Source organism: Ovis aries, chromosome 21, assembly GCF_016772045.2.
Source record: "Ovis aries strain OAR_USU_Benz2616 breed Rambouillet chromosome 21, ARS-UI_Ramb_v3.0, whole genome shotgun sequence".
Classification (NCBI taxonomy): Eukaryota; Metazoa; Chordata; class Mammalia; order Artiodactyla; family Bovidae; genus Ovis; species Ovis aries.
This window is the reverse complement of record NC_056074.1, coordinates 25,664,111-25,677,275: the sequence shown is the minus strand read 5'-3', so window position 1 is coordinate 25,677,275 and position 13,165 is coordinate 25,664,111. Positions and strand designations below refer to the sequence as shown.

At 52.1% G+C, this 13,165-nt stretch overlaps 1 protein-coding gene and 1 long non-coding RNA gene across 2 annotated transcripts; one reads left to right on the top strand and one right to left on the bottom strand.

The window, feature by feature from the left end:
* Nucleotides 1-185: 185 nt before the first annotated feature.
* Nucleotides 186-7,594, bottom strand: NRGN (neurogranin). The gene is made up of 4 exons (XM_027959688.2): nt 7,445-7,594; nt 1,629-1,855; nt 1,397-1,414; nt 186-1,011 (listed from the first exon to the last, which is right to left on the bottom strand). The coding sequence occupies exons 1-2, from the start codon at nt 7,457-7,459 to the stop codon at nt 1,634-1,636; spliced, it is 237 nt and encodes a 78-aa protein (XP_027815489.1). The 5' UTR covers nt 7,460-7,594; the 3' UTR covers nt 186-1,011; nt 1,397-1,414; nt 1,629-1,633.
* LOC105604044 (uncharacterized) lies at nt 938-12,829 on the top strand. The gene is made up of 3 exons (XR_001023430.5): nt 938-1,459; nt 4,837-4,940; nt 11,305-12,829. It is a non-coding gene; the product is annotated as an uncharacterized LOC105604044 (long non-coding RNA).
* Nucleotides 12,830-13,165: the final 336 nt, after the last annotated feature.

The window sequence follows — 13,165 nt, the reverse complement described above, 5'->3', positions numbered from 1 at the left end:
CTAGGCGGCCCAAAGAGTATTCCCAGAAGGGATGCTGCGGGCGGGAAGTTTGGTTCCCAAGGTACCTTCTAAGCTTGGTTCCCCTTCACCGTTCCACCTCCACTTTTTGGTTTGGTCAAAGGAGACTTGTTCAGATTTCCAGCGGTGGCCTCATATACCCAAACTCCCTCCCTTCTGGCACCCTCTGAACACTTGGACATTCCTCTTTATTGTTCACATTCCAACCCAGCACAGTCACATGCACACACGGAGATAAAAACCCTCCCGGCCACAGCCCCAGGAGCCCGTAGGGGCAGGGCCAGCAGGAGCAGGGGCGGGGCCGCGGGAGACTCCTCCTACCGAGCCGCCCCCGCGCTCCGCGTTCGCGTAAACAAGCTGAGAGCTGGAGAGGTGGCTCTCGGGGTACGCTGGGGAGAGGGGAGGGCTGAGTACAGGCAGGCGTGGGGTTGGGGCGTGACATGGCAACTTCCCTTCTGATCACCGCCAGGGGCATCCGACATCATGAAAACCCTCCTCCCCTCTCTCCTCGCCCCGAAGTTCTGGACTAGGCTGGGGCGTGAGCGGCGCAGCAGAGACGCAGGGGCGCCCCCTTTAGCTGCGCGTGGAACTAAAGGATTTCTTTTCTTTTTTTTTTTTTGGAGTGTTCTTGGGCCACGCTTAGGGCGCCCTCCGCAGTGCGCGAAGGGAAGCACGCGGAGGCTGCGGAGAGAGAGCTGCATGCTGGGTGCGGGGAGAGGTGGGCGAGAAGCTAAAGAAGGAACATTTGGGGGCGCGAGGATGGGGGGGTCAGGGTGGGGAGGAAGGGCGAACGGGGACCATACTAGACTGGAGAGCTAACTAAAAGGGCACGGCCTTAGCGACTGATGGACGGTGTTCCTGGGAGAGGGAGTCTCTGGGGGAAGCAGAGAGGGCTCCTGAAGCTGGCAGGTTGGTGGAAAGGAGAGAATCACAGACACGGCAGGGAAGTCTCGTCACTGCGAAGGGGACGCGGCATCCATCTGTCTCGGGAAACTGAGCAGAAAGAAGGGGTGAGCACCTGCCCGCTCCCAGTACTTTCTTCTCTACCCTCCGTCCTGAATCGGGGCACCCAGGGCGGGGAGCGGGGATCACCCGGGACTGCCCGCTAGGAGTCACTGAGCTGAAATGAGCCCTCGGCCGGTAGGTGTGCGAGCCGCGGGGTGTTTGTGATCCCTGGGCCCGACTTATGCAGTCCAGTGCGGGTGACAGGTGTGTCAGTCCAGGTGCGTCCCGTCGCAGCGTCAGGTGTCACCAAGGGTCAGAAAGCCCGTGGGCTCAGGGGCATTTTCCCTGGGAGGCGGAGGAGGGAAGGGGTGGGTCTGGGGCTTTTCTGTCGCTCAGGGGTCCCACCCCACTGCTTCGGAGTTGCATTCATTACCTTCGAAAATGCTCAGTCCTTCGGTCCGGGGCGAGGCAGAACGGAGGATGGAGATAGAAACAGGTGAGCTCTCGAGCCCGCAGCCTCCTCCCCACCACGCGCCCCCACCCCACATCGCCAATTTCCTTGGCTCCCTCCACACCCTTCTCCATCCCCCAGTGCCCTTAGCCATCCTTGCACCTTCGGAGGAAGGGGCCCAGTGTTGGGAAGGAGAGCCTGCGGCCCGCCTCACCTGGCCTAGTCTCCGCTGGGGCCGCCGCCCGCGCCTCCCCGGGCGCCCCCAGCTCCGCCTGGTCCCCCGGGGCCCGGGCCCTTCCGGCCGCGCTCTCCGCTCTTTATCTTCTTCCTTGCCATGTGGCCCCGGAAACTCGCCTGTATTTTGGCAGCGGCCGCGTTGGCACCCGGATCATCCAGAGGGATGTCTAGAATGTCGTCGTCCGGCTTGGAGCAGGCGCTCTCCTGGGGATGGGGTAGCGGGGAGGGGGTGTTTCTTGTGGGGTGACCCGGCCGAGATCCCCGAGAGGGTGGGGTAGGAGGAGAGACTTGCGGGACTGAGACCAGGACGACGCGGGAGTGGGAAGCGCAGAGAAGGGGCCAAGGCAGGGCCCGCACTGGGGCAGGGGGAGGGATGGTGTATGTGTGTGCGTGTGTGTCTTGGGCAGTGGCAGACAAAAAGGAACGTTCAGGGTCAGGTGGACACAGTTGTGTTCCCAACTCAAGAAAAAGAAGCGCACAGTAGATGTGCTACAAGACAGCCAGGTAGCCGTGAGTGAGCCACGGCCCAAGCCAGCAGCCCAGTGAGGGGAGCCGTCTAGCTGTCTGGAGGGTGCACGTAATTACTGGAGAAGGGCAAAGTAAACCACGGCGGGACGCCTGGACACGGCTGCTTTTCCCCCATCCTCAGAGGGTGCCTCTGGCTCAGAAGGGTCCCTGCTGAGTCCAGGATTCCCTGGGGGAGGGTTTAGAAGAATCAACCCTTCTCTGAGTAAAATCACCCCAGAGCTCAAAGCTGGGATGAATGTGAAGATGGGGCTTACGCTGCAGTGGGGCAGCCTTCCCCGACTCAGGGCTAGAGGTCAGAGACTGTTTCCCTATTCACGCTCCATTCTGCACTGCTCTAAATACAGGAGAGAGGGGATGGTCTGCAAGAAGCTACAGAGAAAAGGCTTCACTTCAAAAAAAGACAAGGAAAAGATAAGCAGGAACAAGAAGTTCTTTCCGTGAGGTGCGCAAGGGGAAGAAGAGAATAATGACAATAGTTCCTAATACCACTGAAGCACTGCCCTTGTTCCAGGCATGGCAACACAAGGTTTTACAGATGTTATTTTATTTAGCCCTGGCAACAACGCTATGTCGTACCTTTTATTGTTATCCCAGTTGACCCCTAATCAAACTGAGTTAAGTCTTGAAAACCTACCTGAGGTTGTACAGGTAGTTATCAGGACCAAAGAGTCAAGCCTTTGTATATCAGATTCCAGAGTCTGTTTTTCACCCCTGCCTGTGTATGTGCTAAGTTGCTTCGGTCGTATCCGACTCTTTGTGACCCAGTGGACCACAAGCTCTTCTGTTCATGGGGACTCTCCAGGCAAGAATACTGGAGTGGATTGCCCTGCCCTCCTCCAGGGGATCTTCCTGACCCAGGGATCGAACCTGTGTCTCACATGTCTCCCGGTTCTTTACCACTAGTGCCACCTGGGAAGCCCGTTTTAACCTCTACTTTGCAGATAAGCAAAGGCAGTCAAGAGAATGAACCATGCTCTACCACTTGCTAATTGAGTGGTCTTGGGGAAGTCTTCTAATCTTTTCCTATCTCCATTCCTTCATCTGAAATCAGGTTCCTCTGGGTCATGGGGAAGAATAAACACTGTGATATGCAGAAAGTTTCTGGCACAATCTAGTTGCTCAATTAATGGTAGCTATTATGATTCTTTTAAATAATGGTAAGTTGGTGCAAGATAGTTGTTTCTGTAGGTTGAAGCAGTCTTGTAAAAACAATTTCATAGGGAGCAACTAAAAAATAAGGAGACCCAACCCAACAGCTATGAGGTGAGGTGGGAAGCTTAAGGTTAACTATGGAGTTAAAAGGGCATTTCTCCTTTGAACTGACTTTTTTTTTTTTTTTTGCCTGAGGACTTCCACTACTTTCCCTGTGTTTTTATTTCTCTGGCAGGAGATGACCAAGGTCTCATATACTAAGAGTAATTCAGTTCCATTCCTTTCTCTTCCCTCCATCACCCATCCAGTTCATGGAATTGAGATGAATGTGAGTGGGGCCTCAGTGACCACTGCCCCAACCAGATCCCACCCCAGGACCTGCAAAGGTTTCAATCCCAGATGCTTAAGTCCAGGTTTACAAATGGCTTCCTCTCATCATGGTCCCCAAGGTTGTCTGCATTTTCTGGGCTTCAGAGATTTTTGGTTTGCACTCAAGATGTCCACAGTTGAGTTAAGTGCAGGTAAAAGGTGTTATCAAGGGCTGGGGTGGCTGTGGAGGGGCCTGACACACTCTTTTTGTCTTTCCTGGGTCTATCCCTCTCTCCCTGACATCTCATTCCCCACTTATAAACAGAAATCACTCTTTTTTTGGATCCTCGATTCTCAGAACTCAAACCTTTCTTGGGGGTATTCTTAGGGAACGGTGAAAGTTTCTTCTCCAAAGAGGACAATGATCAAAAATGCATGCCCAACGCCCTCCCCTGAGCCAGCAGCTGTAGCGGTTGAGCGGAGGAAGGGGTATCTTCCCCCAGAAATGCTCAGACCCACCTGCTGCCACCATCCACCCCAGCTGCATCCAGAATGGAACAACAGGCAGAGCCACCCCCAACTCACTGCTTCTCCCCAGAGCCCACTCCCTCTCCCTTCAGCTGAGTTCTTAGGGCAGAGCTGGAGGGACAGAAAAAAGACCCAGGAGGTGTGCCTACGTTGGTGCCTTCCAAAACCAAGATCTGATGGTGTGTGCCTGAGAGCTCTGCATAACTAGGGGGCTTCTGGGAGGGGGAAGTGGACAGTTGTGGGCAAAACACGAGTCATGGCTCTTGGTCCCAAATATCGCTTCAGCTCTGAGGGTCTCAATATCTTCAGCCACATCTAGAAGTTGGCCCCAATTAAGGCAGTCTCCTTCAGCTCCCTTGTCCTAAAGGCTTTAAGAATTATCCCTGCCTACTGCTTGTCATATGCTGGGCCCTGTGCTAAGCACTTTGTACCCATTGGTGGTGGTGGTGGTTTAGTTGATCAGTTGTGTCCGACTCTTGCGACCCCATTGAGCCCACCAGGCTTCTCTGTCCATGGGATTTCCCAGGCAAGAATACTGGAGTGGGCTGCTGTTTCTTGCTCCAGGGGATTTTCCTGACTCAGGGATTGAACCCGCATCATCTGCATTGCAGGCAGATTCCTTACTGCTGAGCCAGCAGGGACATCTTCATTTAAGCTCTATTTTACAGGTAAAGAAACATCTGAGACATCTTGCAAATTACCCAAGGTCACAGAGCCGACACATAGAGATGGGATTCAAAAATCTGTGCTGCGAACTACTTCCTCAGGGCAGGTAATTATTTCTATGAGTTGGATCATCAACTAGACTAACTAAGAAAAAAAAAAAAGTCCAAAACTGTTTCTTTGCCTTTTTATATTAGGTGATTCAGGAAAAGCCTGATATTTGTGACTATGTAAATTGGCAACTGATGCATCTGCATCAACAGCTCTTGCTCTTAAAAAAAAAGCAGGACTTTTTTCTTCCCTTTTCTGACTGAGCCTCTTTACCAAGGAGAAAGAAGGGAATAAGGGAGAACTAGGTATTGCCCAAACACCAGGTTAGACAGTCAGCAGGTAGAGCCCAGGATGGAAGGTGAAGAGGGACTGGTTCCCAGCCTCCCAGATGCGCTCTGTCCACTATGCATGTCCTAGCTTCCTCCCAGCACAGAGCTCAGCCCTCCACAGAATGGAGATGGGTAGGAAGATGCTTAGCCCCAGCCCTACTCCAAACCCCAGCCCTGTCACCTCTTCTTGGACCCCCTGCACAGGCTGACAGTGGTGCTCTCTCTTGCCCAGCCCTTTAGCCCTGCACACCTAGGACACGGCCTGAAAGGGGGAGGGCGCCTGTGTACAGAATGCACTGGAGGGGGTGACCCAGAATACAGGGCAAGTGGGGCAATTGTGTGTCTGCTTCTGCTGCATTATTTGAGTGAGCAGCTGCTTCTTTTTTAGGGGACACTTATTCCAACCATGCCCACCAGCCCCTCAGTATGGCTTTCTGGGCACTCAGGAACATGGTCCAGGGCAGACGAGAGCCCACAGGCAGGCACCTGACATCCTACTCTAATTAGTCCTGCAGGTGCCAGTGGGGACAAGTTGCTGTCCTTCTCATGGCTTTTTGGAGTCTTTGCTCTCGCATTTCTTTCCATTGACCATGATTCCTGACTTATCTTCCCCACCATTCTTACCATCTGGGCAATATTTTCTCTCCCCCACAGGCATACGCAGAACCATCCATTTATTTTCTCTGTTTTGTAAGACACCACTGAGGGGTGAGGAGCCCAGGAACCTCCATTAAGAGCCCAGTTCTCCTTTCACAACCAAAAACTGCTTCCAGGAGAACAACAGGGAGGAAAGGTTGGAAGAAAATATGTTATTGGGGCTTTCTTTAGGGGTGGGATTGTAGATGCTTGACATGTTTCTTTTGTATACTTTTCTTCAGTTTAAAAATTTTTTTTTCTGTTAGAGCATATTACCTTTACAATGAGGAAATATTGGAAATGTTTATAGGAGAGGTTAAATTACAGCTGTTGGAATCAGACAGGTCTAGTGTTCCACTTCCACACTTAGAAGCTGTGCTTCCTTGGGCAAATCATTAATCTTTCTAAACCTCACTTTGCACATCTGTAAAATGGAAAAAATATCTACCTCACAGGGTTGTCATGATGGTTAAATATAAAGTGTTAGGTACATGGTAAGCATTCACAAATTGACAACAATTATTTGTATTAATAAGAGCTAAACATCATAACAACAGCCACAACCACTTGCCCCTTTTTTCTACCTCTTGGTACTCAGACACAGGGAACCTTCACCTCTTCTAAATTGGGCTATTCCTTCCATCCAAACCTCATTTTCCCCCTTTTTTAAGCCATACGGTGGAGGGTGGGGAGTAGGCAAAGTTATAACTTCTTGTGTCATTAGCTGGGTTGACCAAATGGCTGAGAATACAAGGACTTTGGAGTCGGACTTTCTCCATATGTAAGGACTAAAAATAAATAAAAGTAAATAAATAAACAAATACAAACATATCGCATACACGTATGATCACCACTCCTCGGATGTGCCAGGAGCCTGATCCTGTGCGAGGCGCTTTCATGCCCGCACCTTAACAGCAACCTGCTTTGGCGTCAGGTCTCCTTGTGGGCGCTGACACATTGCAGACACTTCCTTCCCTCGCCAGCAGGGCCCTCTCCCCGGTCACTTCACCCAGCCCCCTCCAGAGCTAGAAAGCGTTGGAGGCCAGGCCAATCCCTCCCCAGGACCACACGGACTAGGCTCTTCGCTGCCCATCATCAGTACTAAGGTAACCAACATGAATTGACTATTTCACCGGGCGCTGCACAGGACCCGAGGGTCACCAAGGTCATCCCGTCCGCCCACCGACGGCGGCAGTAGTGGGATGGGGATTGGGGTGGGGGCCGAAAGCCAGGGGAAAGGAGTCCCGGTTGCTTCGCTAGGCGACGGTTTCCAGCGTCTCCCTGGGGAAGTTCCTCTTCTCGTCTAACCTGCAGCTTTCCTGTTGCAGAGCTTTGTCGAGCTCCGGGTCCAACCGAGACTGCTTAGCGGATGGGCACCCAGACGCCCCCGCGAGTTGGGGAGCATTTTTCCTAGGGCTTCCAAGTCAGGCGGGCACCTTTCACCACCCACCATTTGCTTCTCAGCAGGCACCCTTATGGCTCCTAGGTCTTCTGCACCCACTTCCATCCCTCACTCCCCACTCCCCCTCCAGGAGCTTCTTGGTAGCCCTTTCCCCAGACGAAGCTGAGTGCCCGTCCCCCAGGCCCGCTCACTTACGGTGCAGCAGTCCATGTTTGATGTCAGGAGTCCTTGGCTGGGATGGAGGTTGGCGCAGAGGGTCTGCGTGGTGACGGGTGGGGACCCTGGGGCGGTGGCGAGGCAGCCGATCCGCGCCGAACCAGCCGCTCAGCTCTCGGGTCCTCTCTCCCGCGCTCCGCACTGCTGGAGAAAGTATCCTGAGCCCTGCGGAAGAGAAGCCAATCAGAAGAAGCCCTCGGCAGAGTGGGCGGGGGGAATGGAGGCAGGGCCACGCCCCCTCGCGGCTCCCTCCTCCTCGCCCCGCCTCCTGCCCCAACCCTCTGCCTACACACTTCCATCCATTCCTCCTACACACCCCATCCTCCCAAACTCACCACCAACACCCCCCCCACCCCACGCCCGTTGCTGCCGAGGCGGCAGACTGCCAAGCAGATGTATGCCGGCGCACGCAGGAGGACCCCGACATCCCGGGCACAAAAACACTCGCATCTGGGCACAACACTCCTCCCACCCACAGAGAGAAAACCGTGCACCCCTCACCCACGCTTCCACAAACTAGCTAGAGTCCCAAATATGGTTCCCTCTACCTTCCCTCCCCGCTCAGGCCTCAAAGAAATAAATGACCCCCTAGGACGTGCGGTTTAAAGGAATCGTCATCAGTCTGCGGTGGAATGGGGAAGGTGTGGGTATGTAACCTGGGGGTGGGCACAGGGGAACACAAAAGCTCACACCAGAGCCCCCCACGCCCATATATGATACTCCCCAGGCTCACTAAAACGTGCACTTCGACACGCAGACCCAGCCTGCAAAAACAACTACACAGGCCTTGTACACACGCTGTGCTGATACACGCAGACTCCCTGTTACGTGCACACACCAGCACACGTGTACACGGCAATCACCCTACTGGAAATGTCTGCATTACCTATCTATCTATCCACCCATCCATCTATACTAACAAGACAAAATCATATATGCATGACACCCATTTGGTGTGTGTATATACATATATAGAGAGATAGATAGATAACAGATATACACACCCTTCCTTCCCACTCCCCAAACCACACCTCCCCAACCTCTTGTTCCATTGCTTCTGTATAAGACAAATACTGGCTCCTCTCACCCTTGCCCCTGGGAGGGGAAGAAAATACTCTCAACCCCAGTGTAAGGAAATATCCGAAGGCATCAGTTCTCTGGGTCCATGGTGGAGGAAGGATGTGGGCTTTGTGAGAGGCTTGAGAAGGGAGATATGGGAGGAGGAGCCTCGTAGGAGAACAGGCTGGTGGGGGAACAGCTTGCCAACCTCCCCCAACCGGTCAGGGTACCAGAGCTAGCAGCGTGGCATGCTAGTGAAGAGATTGGGCCACCTCTGAGAAAACTGGGAGGTCCTTCTCAGCTGAGGTCCCAGAGGAGGGAAGGAAGCAAGGATGCCTGCTCTTCAGGTGTGTGGACTGGAGCTGAGGGGAGGAGGGGGGCAATGCCCTGTGGCTCTGGCTGCTACAGGGGATGCTGAAGCAGCGTGCTGAGGTGACTCGCCCGTCCTGGCACTGCTGTCACATGCTTTCTTCCTACCTGAACATTTGGGCTTTCCTTGCCAAAGGGAAAATGCGTGGGAGGGAAATTCTGGTGGCCACTCAGGTTGGGGACAGGGTTAGCCAGCTTGTCTCCCAAGCTGAGCTGGATGCCAGCTGGGATTCCAGGCCCTGGGGTGTAGGGGTGTCTCTCTCAGCAGGTTTGGGACCCACCCACCCTTGTAACTGAAAATCTGTTTCCCAGTCTGTCTCTGGCACATCCTTCATCTCCCACCCCCCCCACCTCCACCAAATGGCAGAAAGTCCTGGGAACTCAGGCCCTTGCCTACATGAGGGCCTTGGGTTTGTGTCAGTTCCCACTAGTTTTCAACTCTGGGTTCCAGAGGAGAGAGGGCAGGAGGACCTGAGGGGCACACTGGATATCAGGCCTGGACTCCGTGCTTATCTCTTCCCAAATTAGAGCTGAGGAATTCGGGATTGAGTGAGTTTGCAGTAAAGTCTCCCAAGTTGCTAGGCAACATCACTCTGCAGGCTGCATTGCCTCTAGGCCCTTCTTCCTGCTGGTCAGAGCTGAAGAGGGGGTATCTTATTAATGCACCGGCCCCCTGCAGACCCCCACACAGGAAGCACAGCCCTTTCCTCCGCCTAAAGGACAACTTTGTGTGGAGGTGAGGGTGTCTCTGAACAACCGCAGGCCCAAGGGACAATGGATATGCGACTGTGGTTCTACCTGGAAAACAACGATTTCAGCAACAGCCCACTTGAGGCGCCTACGCAGAACTGGCCACAGCACTTGTCAGGGGGATGGGCAGGCGCAGAGGTGAGGAAAAGGTAGACAGACAGGAAGGCAGAGACAGAAATAGGAAGACAGACACCCACAGACTCAAGTATCCAGAGGGGAGCAGCACCACGGATGTCCCCATGTAATGTCACCTACACACACACACGTCACACATCTTCAGAGACAGGTACTGTGGGCTCTTCGCCACACAGTCACATCCAAAGACACGCACAGAAGTGGACCCCTCCACCAGCACGCATCAAGGGCACGCACATCCTCTGGTGAGGGGTTCCTCTTCCGGACTATGTGACTAAGGTTGTCGGCAAGTCTGGCTGGGTGGATCTGTGAGCCTCTGATTCTCAAATCAATGAGAAGGAAAGGAGACAGGAGCAGTGAGAACTGAGGGGTCCCAGGACTTTGAGGAACTGGCGAGACCAGATGACACTCCCCAAAGAGAATTGCCTGGCCTGGGGCCAAGGTCAGCCTTTGGAGTGTTACTTGTTAACCTGCTGGGCTTGGGCCCTGCATTTATCGTCCGTGACTCTTCACATTTCAAAAACTCCCGTCTCCCACTGCTATTGAAGGAGAAGGACTGCAGGCCTAGAAAGGAGAGGAACTCTGGAAGGGCCTGGTTTGAGGGTGAGCTGGGGCCCGTGGGTGCAGAGGGGAGGCTGGACTCAGCAGGGAGTAGGGAGGTGGAGGGCACAGCTGGAAGGCAAAGCTGGCAGAGGAGGAGATGGCTCAAGAGAGGATAAAAGATGGATTAGTGGGAAGCTTCTAGGGTCCAGTACAGATTCTTGGGACAGATGGAGGGGGATTTGGAGAGAGCTGGTCCTCATAAGCGGAGACAAACGCCAAGGCATATGGCAAGCTATTTGCCAAGACTTGTGGCTTCCCCACCTTGGAGTAGGCACTTTCTGAACATAACATCCTAGCTCTAACCCACAGCGGGACTCCATGATAAGACGAGGGTGGGACGTGGGAGGCTGCACCTTTGGTGAAGCCAGGCTGGGGGCTTCTTAGGTCAGGATTTTGAGTGGAAGGGGTAAAGGTAGCAGGAAATTCAGTTTTCTCTGCAAATATTTCAGCTTTTGCTGTGGTAGTATTTTTAGCAACTTGGTTGGCAGAGGAGGAGCCCGGGTACATTTTTAAAGGGGCCTCTACCAGACTGGAGGTCTCCTCCCACCCTCCCCCCACATGTCAGAAAGGGATGGGGGAGAAAGCACACAGCATTCAAATCTAAAAGTCGGTTTTGCTAGGCGTCAGGCCGCTGTGAAGTCATCTTCGCGGGTAGTCGCTGTCTGTTTTCATCAACATAATTCTCGTAAGCATCCTTATCAAGAGTAAATATTTCTCGAACTTCTGCCGTGTGCAGGGTGCTGCTCTGGGCAGGATGGAAAATAGAAAAAGCTAACCAGGACACACTTGGTGAGACAGAGAAGGGAGCAAACTTCCGAGTGAGTGCTGGGTGCTGTGTGTCGTGCTAGCCACATTGTAAATGTGATTTCTTTTAATTCTGATAACAACCCTGCAAGTGAGGCCTTATCTTTCCTATTTTACAGATGAGGATGCGAAGACTTTCAGGGGTTGAAGAATTTACCCAAGCTTCCACCGTCATGAAATGCAAGAGCCTGGATTAAAACCTAGAAGAGAATGATAATATTATCCGAAACCTGAATAATGATTTACAAGGTGTTTCCACAATCGTGATTTAATTTGGTGCTTTTGAGAACTGTATGAGGAGGTATTAGTATTTTTAACGAATTTGGGGAGGAAGTGAGGCTTGGAGAGATTCAGGGACTCGGGTCTTGTTGATACGAGTCTGGTGCCCTGCAGGACTAAGACTGAAAGGCGGGAATTCTATTACAGCTCTGAATTCTGTGAGTGTTCGCCTCTACAACTCCCAGTGCTTACTGGGCTCGAAAGGATGGGATACAGTGGGTAACAAATCGTGAGCTGTCTCTCTTCTCTTGGCTCTTACAGTCTTACAGATAAAAGTACATATGTATGTGTGTGTATATATATCTATGTGCACATATAGCTTATGTATATATAGATGTATATAAATATATGTATCTACATGTACATGTATGAGATATATGTATATTTCCTAAAGTAATAATTGATAGATGCCGAATGAACGATGCAGACAGTAAGTATTAAGAGAATTGAGATGGGGGAGAAATAATTGAAAATTTGGATGATCCAGGAAGGCTTCCTGGAGGAGGATGGTTTGGAGGAAGAATAGGACTCAAAGAAATAAATGTCAGGGGACTTCCCTGGTGGTCCAGTGGTTAAGACTTCACCTTCCAGTGTAGGGAGTGTGGGTTCAATCCCTGGTCTGGGAGCTAAGATTCTACATGCCTCCTGGCCAAAAAACCAAAACAGAAACAATGTTATAACAAATTCAGTAAAGATTTTTTCAAAAAAGAAGTGAATAGGGCTGGAAGGAGGCAGGACACTTCAGGCATGCCCTGCATTTAGTGTTGCTGTTGGCTCAATGCAGTCTCCCCGCCTGGAAAGACTGCGGGCACAGCAATTCCATCGCCTGCCCCTCGCGCAGGGTTTATGTCTAAATCAGTGCCCTGACCACACACTGGGGCACAGCCAGGCCTCGAGGTCACGTCGGCTGTGTGCTCTTGCCTGCTCAGCAGCCCCGCTGCTCCTCAGAGCTCTAACACACACCTGCCCCCTTGCCCCTGTGCCAGGGGCCTGCCTCCTCCCCGTCCATGCCCTGTTACTCTGGGTCTCAGCGTAATTCTGAGTCCTGGATGTAGTTTGCTCCTTGTTCCTGTATTGCCCCAAACATTTACTTATTCTCTAGCCCTCCATTTCCCTTTCCTCAGTTTGCTTCCCCGCGTTTCCTGATGAATAAAAGCCAGTGATGGCCTAGCAACATGTGTACCTGCTGAGCCTCACATCCCACCTGCAAACACTGAACCAACAAAGTTATTCTTATAACAAGCAAACAACCATTCTGATGATATTTTAAACTCCCACACAAACCTAAGAACCACTTCAATTTTGGTCCAGATAATGCCTGTTTTAATTGTTTGTTTGTTTTTATAAAAACACTTATATGAGGTATGACTTTTACCTTAGTCTGTTTGAAAACCCTTTCTCCTTTTGTGGTTCAGGTGGACAATGGATAAAAGAGATTCCTGGGCCTTCGGTAATAGTCCGGGGTTAGGACTCTGAGCTTCCAAGGCAGGGGGTGAAGGTTCGATCCCTGATCAGGGAACTAAGATCCCGCATGCCTCATGGCATGGCCAAAAACTTAAAAAAAAATTTTTTTTTAAGTAAAAGAGATCCCTTGTTCTTTCAGTAATATGTGTCAGGTGAGGTGCAGGCCATTCTTCCTGCCATTGTCTACCTTAGGGAAGAAGGGGAAACATCCAGAAGATAGCAACCCTTGAAGTCATA